Source organism: Oryzias melastigma, linkage group LG21 (assembly GCF_002922805.2).
Source record: "Oryzias melastigma strain HK-1 linkage group LG21, ASM292280v2, whole genome shotgun sequence".
Taxonomy (NCBI): Eukaryota; Metazoa; Chordata; class Actinopteri; order Beloniformes; family Adrianichthyidae; genus Oryzias; species Oryzias melastigma.
Genome location: NC_050532.1, coordinates 1,202,552 through 1,211,794, shown reverse-complemented (window position 1 = coordinate 1,211,794; position 9,243 = coordinate 1,202,552). Strand labels below are relative to the sequence as shown.

General features: G+C 43.0%; 1 protein-coding gene across 17 annotated transcripts in view; it reads left to right on the top strand.

Annotated features, from left to right (window-relative positions):
* The first annotated feature begins 460 nt into the window (after positions 1-460).
* The window catches only part of caska (calcium/calmodulin-dependent serine protein kinase a), a 136,334-nt gene continuing 127,551 nt past the window's right edge, over positions 461-9,243 (top strand). For all 17 annotated transcript variants that reach the window (XM_024286027.2, XM_024286024.2, XM_024286028.2 and 14 more), the window contains exon 1: positions 461-1,311. In XM_024286027.2, coding sequence (XP_024141795.1) covers positions 1,253-1,311 — 59 coding nt within the window. In that variant the 5' untranslated portion in view covers positions 461-1,252. The remainder of the gene's footprint in view (positions 1,312-9,243) is intronic.

Here is a 9,243-nt window from a genome sequence, read left to right as displayed (position 1 = left end):
CTCAAGTACAGGGTTGTGTCAGGAAGGGCATCCGGCATAAAAACTCTGCCAAATCACTGATGCGAAACAGTGGGTGCTGTAACGCTGTGGCGACCCCGAAAGGGATAAGCCGAAAGTGAACCACCACCAGGGGAGGAGGGGTTAAGCTCTCCAGTGGTTATACAGTCTATGGTCACAGGAACTTTTTTGGGGGGGCGGGGGGCATTTTCACTTTTTAATACACCCTGCAGCAAATCAGAATCAAGCATTCACCCAGACTATGGTAAACTTTTATTGTGTTCTATTTAAAGATGTATAAATTTAGCTTACTATGAAACTAAAATATTATACATGGGTGACAAGAGTCACTTCTGGTTGTAAAAACTATCTTATTGGCTTGGAGACAGTTCACTGTTTGGGTCCTTTAACATTATCCATTCACCGCTTCTTTTCTGTTCATTGATAACCCCCTAAGAAACTGCACATATACGGAAACTTTCCCTGGCTCTTTCCTCCGCCATATTGGCTCAAAGTCCACCAGCCTGAATGACGAACGGCGAGCGCAGAAAAGCGCCAAAATGGAGAATCAGGGAGTAGTTTCATAACTCAGGAGTGGGAGGAGCCTGTTTTTCTGGAAGCTCCCTGCAGCCGCGAGCCGGGAGATCTCTCACGGGCGACGGTGGGAGGAATAGAGATAAACTCCGGGCTGCCGAGCTGACCGGGGGAGAAAAGGCAGCTACGGAGGCGCGAGGCTGGAGCCCGGCTCGTCACGCACACCGGAGGAGGAGCGAGCGCGACTCTGACGATAATCACCCGTGGGATGCGATCACTGTAACCCACCTGGATCCATGTAACCGGAGTCTGATGAACAACACCGCCCACTGGGTCCGTGCGGGCATTCCTTCCGCTGCGTCTGCAGCCGCGAGACAAGCCGCGCGCGCGGTGGACTACTTGTCGGTGTGTGTCAGTTTTCCTGCTGGGAGAAGCTTCGGGAAAGGCGGGACCGAACCAGTGGGCTCTGGAGCTGGATTAGTGAGGTCTCGGCTTGCCGCCCACCCCGCGGCTGAAGCGGCGTCGGTGTGTTCGGTGAGGGGGCGGATGGGTCGGGGGGTCGACGAAGGAGGCAGCCGCTGAGCAGGAGAGACCACCGCTCCGCGCCTCACCGCAGCTGTCGGCGGAGATCTGACGCTCGTGGCCTTCCGCTCAGGAACATAATCCGGTTTGGGACGCACGTTTCTGGGGGAGATCCGTTCTCCCCGGCCGGACTCGGACTATGGCGGACGACGACATTCTCTTTGAAGATGTGTACGAGCTCTGCGAGGTCATCGGCAAGTAAGTGTTCCTCCGCGGCTCGGGTTCCTCCGCCGCGGGTCACCTGGGCTTTTAATGAGCTTCTCCTGATGGATTGTCACGCGGGCGCGTGCGCGCTCAAACTGCATACTGGGTTTTTCGTGCAGAAGGTGACGTGATCCTTGCACTTATTTGCTGTCATTTAACGCGAAAGAGCCCCGCCTTGGGGCAGTTGTTGCAGGGATGAAAGCTCACATCTGCTCTGATCCAGGCCTCCTGGAGTGACAGTCCGGATCTGCTTCCCTGGTGTCAATTTTCACACTGAAGCCTCCAAAAGGTGGATTAAGTTCCAGTCAGTCATTCAACTTTCTCTGACTCACACCTTCAACCAGAAGCCTGCATGCTCTGCAGATTCTGCAGCAGATTACGCCCCCAGATTGAGTATTACTTCAGCTCTCACCTTTCATTTCTAATCCTGTTTTAGCCATCTGTGCTGCCACAAATCCTGGTGTATGGCTGACTTTTATCCTGTAATTAAAATCCATCGCAAACGAGGAGACATCATGCAGAGGAAGAGCCAAACTTCACAGGATGTGCAAACACAAGCTCCACCTGAATCCCAGTTCAGCCGACTGGTTAGGGGACTTGTCTGTGATGTCATTGATGCCTGATCAGCGTGTTTAGGCAAGCCTGAAAACGCTTTTTTCAAATCTCACACAGTCACAAGCAATTTCAGCCGGTCTCACTCAACAGTTTCCAAGCCTGCTCCTCCGTCAGTTCTGCAGGATGCATAATGTAGAAACTTCTAATGGCCATTAAAAAAAAAAAAAAAACCTTCTTCAATCAGCGATCCACTTTAAATTTAAATGCTTTGACTCAGCTGCGCCAAAGCGGTTGGACTTCCCTGAGTCCCGGCCTCGCTCGGGTTCTTCAGCAGATTGCCTGTGATTTAATGTGCGGAGGGCGAGAGCAGCCTTTTCATCAGCCGACCCGCCGCTCGCTGTGTGGAGAGCTGCCGCAGCCACGACTCCTTTTCAAGCACCGGTTTTAGATCCAGAAACTGAGCCGAACCAAACTCAGCCTCACTTCAAGAGCCCGGCATGCTGCATGTGGTGTCAGAGTGCATGTTCTGGGCTGGACCCACACATTCACATATGCAGGACTAAATATAGGTCAAATGGAATTGTGCTTGTGCGGCTTTGTGTGTTTCCTCTGGGCCGTGCGGAGTGGACTTGTGTAGGCGGTGTGTGTTGTTGAATACACTTGTTCCTCATTTTACTGTGCTGGTATTTAGAAACTCTGTAATGAAAACCTCAGCGGTGTTTCCTAAGTTTTATAGGCTGCCCAGACAAGAGGATGAAGAGATGCAATGGGTGGGAGGATTCAAATAAAGACACCGAGAGGACAAGAGGGTAAATCCGGGATGAAAAAAAAGCCGTTGCTCTGGAGATGAGATGAGAAGAGAGCAGGAGGAGTGAGAGGCACGTAGAAGGAAGCAGTCCATTAGTTTGACTCAGACATTAAGCGACATGCTGTGCCTGCAGGCCATGGACTTTTCTAGTTCATCCTCAGAAGAGTGTGTTCCTGAGCTTTTCTCCACAAGAAGAGAGAGCAGCATTCTGCAGAAAGACACTAACTACAAGCTTTGCTTTTGTTTGTCATTTTTGCAGCTCTAAACCCAAACATGCCATAGATGCCAGCCAATTAGTTCACATACATTTAGGAATAGCTGTTTTTGACTAGATTGTTTCCTGCAGGCTGTTTTTAAAATAATTTATTGTCATCAGAACTTAAATACCCGCTTCTATTATCTTTTCATCTTTCATAAAATGGTTCCTAGTGGTCTTTTAATTATAAATATGCATTTTTTTGTCAAAATCAAAAGTCTGTTATTTTCTGGGACAGTTTCTGCAGAATGCAAGGAGATCATTAGAGATTTGTCACTGAATTCAATTCCGTTCAGTTTATTTATATCGGCCAATATCACAAAACAATTGTCTTCATACAGGTAACTGTTTAAAGCAGAAAGTCAGTCATGAAATATAAACAATAGCTTGTTGATAAACTGAACTAAACAGACTAAATTAAACTGGTTATCCTTGGCCTTAGACCAGGAGTGTCAAACTCAATCGCTCAAGGGGCCAAAATCCAAACACACTTTAGGTCGTGGGCCGAACAGGATAAACATTTATTGAACACTCTAAAACTAAATTTCTTAAACTTTAAAACTGTAGCTTTACACGATCTCCTGCTAGCTTACAGCCCCTCACACACCCCCAGCCTAACATTAGCATGTGACAAAAATAGCGAGCAATACTAGAATTAGGGCTGCCACGATTAGTCGACTAATCGACTATTAAAATAGTCAACAGTAGTCGATTAGTCGTTACTTTATATTGTATGGAGTCGGAGTGTAGTAAAGTTGAAAGTTATAATGACATTATGCTAGCTTTCTTTACCCTTTTGGCCTTTGTCAAGGTTTTTTAGGGTACTTTTGAGTTTAGCTAATATTTCAGCTCCATGCTAGCTATTTTGGCAAATTTAGAATTTTTTTTTCAGTTTTTTAGGCTAATTTGACGTTTAACTAATATTTTAGCTTTTTATCAGCTTCAACGTTTTCAGCTTTCAAGAACACTATTGATTGATGAGTAGTTGCTATAGAAACGGTGAATCATCCCGATTTAGACCAATCACTGCTTACTAACGTTGTCTGGTTCCAACATGGTGGCATTCGTATTGCCCTAAAAGGCGACAGAATTGACTTTAGGTTGTTGGAGTGTGACATGACTCATAGAAAATGGTCTACATCCGACTCCAAGTAACCCTTGTGCTATCCTAGGCATGTTTACATTAAACGTATGGTCATCTGGACCCCACAAGTATTGAACTTTCCTTTTTCAAGGATTTTTTATCTTCACTCCTTTAGCACGAGGGCTAAAGGAAGCCAATTCAGTTGCCCTTTTGTGGCAAATATGAATGCCGCCATGTTGGAACCAGATGACGTTAGTAAGCAGTGATTGGTCCAAGTCAGTCTGAGTCGTCACAAATAAGCTCTTATTCAAACAACATTTTGTCGTCTGCTCCTGATCCTTAACAAATTGAACAAAGAAATACGCAGAAATGCAGTTTTGAGTTATTTTACATATGTTTATGTGTCGGGGTGTGTGTGTGTTGGGGGGGGGGTGTCCTCCAATGATGGAGGACACACACACACACCTTGCTGAACATTTTTTGTAGTCCCCGCAATCCTAAATTTTTGGCTTTATTGTGGGTTCAGCAATGAATATAATTCTCTCAACAGTGCTTAACTATGTATAGAGTGAGCTGCCTTTCATTTACATACCTCATGGCCTTAGAGAAACACTCAGGTGCATATTAAGGCTAAATTCAACACCAGCCCAGGCAGCTGCATGTATGCGCGGGTCTCACACCCTACAGCTGGGATGTTGAATATGTTCCATTCCAAGAGCTGACCAGTTGTGAAGGCTGAGGCTTGGCCCCGTGTCCCAGTGGAAGGAGCTCACCCCCTCCTCACACAACCTACCGGGACCGTCGGGCCTCAAGTTCAGTTTCACTGCTGCCTTTCTCAGCAGCTTTTCTTCGGCTTTCCCAAATAGGAAAGGTGTCGGTTTCATTGTGAGTTTGAAATGTTAAATTGCTTTGTGCATTTGTGTTTGAACAGAATAACTCAAGCATGGTTTCTTTAATTAACCGTGTGAATACTGACCTAGATCAGCGCAGGCTCCACGCGCTCTGCAGCCAAGCCTCTTAGAGCTACCTCCGGGGCCCAGTTTGTAAGCAGCAGCTGGCTTTTTTTCTGGCTAAAGTTGGCCACCACCAGTAGCTTTGTGCATTGATGAATTAACCGGAGCTGCTTTGATAATAATAACCCACTCGTCCAGCTGACCTGAGGTTGGTGAGGCTGCATAACCACTGATAATCACATTTATAAAGGCATTCTGTCCTCTTCTAACATCTGGTTTCAGTGAAAGGTCTATTTTTCTTAGAGAGTAATAAAGCCAGTTTGGGTGTACTCCAGTCTGGTCTGTTTTCTTAACAGCTGGACTGTTTTACAGGTTAAAGGCAGTTTTATGTTCTTTTATTAACATAAAGTACAGATGTTTACTCTGAATCAAGTGGGTCACTGCTTTATAAGGACCTTAAGCTAAATGATTTTTGAACAATGTACAGATGCCATCAAGCTTACAAGCATCACCCCTCAACTTTATAATGACTTTAGTAGGTTTATTACATAAACAGAGTCATTTTCTGCGTTTTTCAGGTTCTGGCATAACAGACGTGTGTGTATTAACTGAACCGATAATCTCTGACTATCACAATTCAGGAAATGGACAATTAGACAATCTGTGGTACTTCATAACCTGCTGAATCCCCTTTGGGGTTCCAGGGTTTCTGGAGCCAACCCAGCTATTGGCCAAGGTGGGGTACACCCTGAACAAGTCGCCAGTTTCTCATAGTGCTAGGCATTCACAGCCTGGAGACAACGTTCACAAGTAAAACTGCAAACTCCACACAGATAGAACCCGACCGTCTTGCTGTGAGACGAGAGTGCTAACCACGACACCACCTTGCTGCCCATACTCCATAAACATGTTTTAAAAATAACCACCCTGAAAATGATTTTATCCTCAGGCCATAAACTGAGTGTGGAGCTGACTGCTAAACAAAACAACAATCCACAGAAAAGTTTTGGCTGTTGACAGATTTGTTATGGGTGAAGTTGGACTTGATACATGGGAGATGGGGGTGAAGTGACTAATTTTATAGCGATTCGATTCATGAAATTTGTAGTTGCTGATACAATGCATAGTTGATATTGGTTCATTTCAAAGATCACATTCACTGACCTGAAATCGATCCAGGATATCTTTAGCCAAAACTTCAACTAGTGTGACTTGGAGATAAATACCTGTACGGCACAGTACAAGTAATGCCATAGGAATTGTAGGAATTAGATTTTGACATAAATCAGAACATTTCACACCAAGCACACTAAGCCTTATTTTCAACATTAGTTGCCATTTTTTTTCACATTTTGTAGAGTGGTGGTGTTTTGCAGCGACTGTCTGTGTTTATGTGTAAACGTTTAATTTTATGCACAGATCAAAAGCAGCTTCTACTGGAACAGAAAGACTGTTCATTTCACTGCTTGTGTTGATTGTCTGTGGCTAGTTTTTAGTATCTGCTGCATTGGCTGTGACAGTGAAACATGCTGCTGTTACAGGATTTCACGTGATGTTGTGTCAGGTGAAATCAACAATTATCCTCAGCGATTTAATTAAAACAGGAGATCATCTGATATCATTATTAATTGATATCATTATTAATGGTTGAAACGAACATCCCTTCAAAGTGTGTGTGCATTAGTTCCTATCAACAAGTCAAGGAGCTTGGTTTATTTTTAGTTCCTCCACACCAGGAGGGGACAGCTGAGGTGGTTTGGGCATCAGTTCAGGCCCCCTCCCAGAATCCGAGCTGGTACGGTGCTATGGTGAAGGCCAGTAGGGACGAGGTTCTGGTGAAGACCAAAGACAAAGAAGAGCTGAAAGTGCAGAAGATGACTTCATCAGAAGATGGAGATCATGTCTTCTTTCCTTAGATTTTTCAAATTGAAATAAAATTTCCATGAAGGCAGTAATCGTTTCAACATTGTAGATTAGCACGTGCTATTTCTAAGATTGACCTTTTAAACACCCACTCCAGAGAAAGTGGTGTTTTTTTCAATACTGCTCGCCATTTTTGTTGTGATTGGCTGTAAGCTAGCAGCGGAGAGTATAAACAAAGGGATGATGGGATATCAGCGAAGGGTTGCTTCCATGCCAACAATCACACCCACAACTCAGAGGCGAATTTCTGATTAACCCCTGCCACTCCGCAGAAAGTATGTCTTCAAAACAACATTTTTTTTTATTGTGGCTAACAACTGCATAAATATAATTAAAGGTCCACTGGGAATTATGTTGCAATAGATCAAAAATGGGGTGGGACCTTAAATGTAAATTAAAGTAAATTATGTATCTGTGGAAAAAATATATATATATTTATTTGAAATCAAACAATCAATTCAGAATTTTAAAAATGAGACACTTAACTGTATTCATTCAGAGTTTAGACTACATTATTTAGGCCGGCTAACTCGACTCTAAGCAGGTTAAATTTAACCCTATTTTAGCTTAATCAATATGTAAACATGCACTTTATAATGTGTGTGTGTGTTCATATATGTTTTTTAACTTGAATTTATGAAGATCTCCAGAGACTACAGTGCTTTTCAAACACCGTCTTTAACAAAAAACTTAAACAAAATGTGTTAACATCGTGAGAGTTTACCAGCCTGTATAGCCTTTTAGGTATACAAGAATAAATGCTAAAAGGTTTATGTATGTACAATTACACATAGATGATGGAACAGAGAATTCTTATACTTGTCCAGTAAAATGTGTGTCTTCTGCCTCACGATGGTGGAGAGGATACCTTAGCTGACTGAAGCACCGCTCAGTGTCTGAGAGGACAGAAAACGTTTGTGAAGTTAGATAAACTAAGCATCATTTTCTTTAATCTTAACTCAACAGTGATGCTGGCTAGTTTTACTTAGATACTGGTATTGCGGTAGAACTGTCTGTTATCAAACATTTTTTGCACCTTTTACTGATTCAAAAAATGGATGTTCTTCTGATGTCAAGACATTTTTATAACGGGATTTTTTTTTTTACTTTTATTTAGCTTTGATGTGCAGATCATAGTTTTTAAGGATTCAGGGAGATTTTGTGTTGTTGAGACTACATAACTACAGAAAATAAGGTGTTGCATTCTGTATAAATGGATACAACCGTAGGTCTTAGAAAAGCAAATCTATACCTAAATACGGATCGCCTGGAAGCCCTTTAATAGATGAATGAACTCCTTTCCTTTGACAGGAGTTTGGAACACTGTTCCAAGAGTCCTGGCTGCTGCAACACTACAGAAATGATTGTGAAAGCAGAGAGTGCTTGGTAAGGATTTTCAGCAGAAAACTGAATGTATTTAGTCAGCCTTGATTCTTTCTGTTGGAAAGAGAAAAGTTGATGGATTTGTCCTTTCAGAAGCTTGATTTTTAGACTGGATGAGGGATGTTTTTGTTTAGTATTTATAATATTTTTTGGTAAGTTTCTGCCACTATATATCCACATCGTGGGTTTTTATTTTTCTAAGCCTTTAGATTGGGGGACATGTGTACCTGGGTATCTGTAGCATACATAATCAGCTCAACAAGTTTAGTGACTTTTCTAATCGACTATTCTATGGGGTAGTTGTGGTCCCGCAGAGCAGTAAGCCACCCATTTGGAAATATTGATGAAAAATCTGGCAGAAGACATGAAGATCTTATTGGGAAAACAATGCACTGTGTCATGAAACATACAAAACACAATTGGAAACAAATTCCTCTGCTGGTGGAAGGCCTGTTTATTACTTCATTTGAGGAATGAATGGGATGAGCAGGAGAACTAAGTATGTGAGTTGTGCCAAAGAAAAGGAATTATCTGCCAAAAGCAAACAGCTTCTTTTGCCACTGACTCTTGTTTAAATGGGAGGATTGGAGGTTAAAGAAACAGTTTTTATTGACAGTTCAATAATTAATCAATTTAACAAGCAGGTGTTTCAGTAAACAATATAGTTAAGCTGATCCCACAAGTGTTTAATGGAGTTAAGGTAAGGATTGCTGGTAGGTCATTCACAGATCTGGAATTGGTAAAATGGCCCCGTAGGCCAAGTGCTGTCATTTCAGTTCCAGACTAGAGGAATGGTATTGCTACTAGTATCAGACTATCACCTAATATCTTTGTTCATTGGGATTGCCTCCGATGGTGATTGGGATGCTAGCCCATACCATTATGAGGTGGCTGTGGATGGAGGTGGGGCGGTCGACCTCTCTTCAGAAGATCACAGGTTTGGTTCAGTCCAGTATGGTAAGGA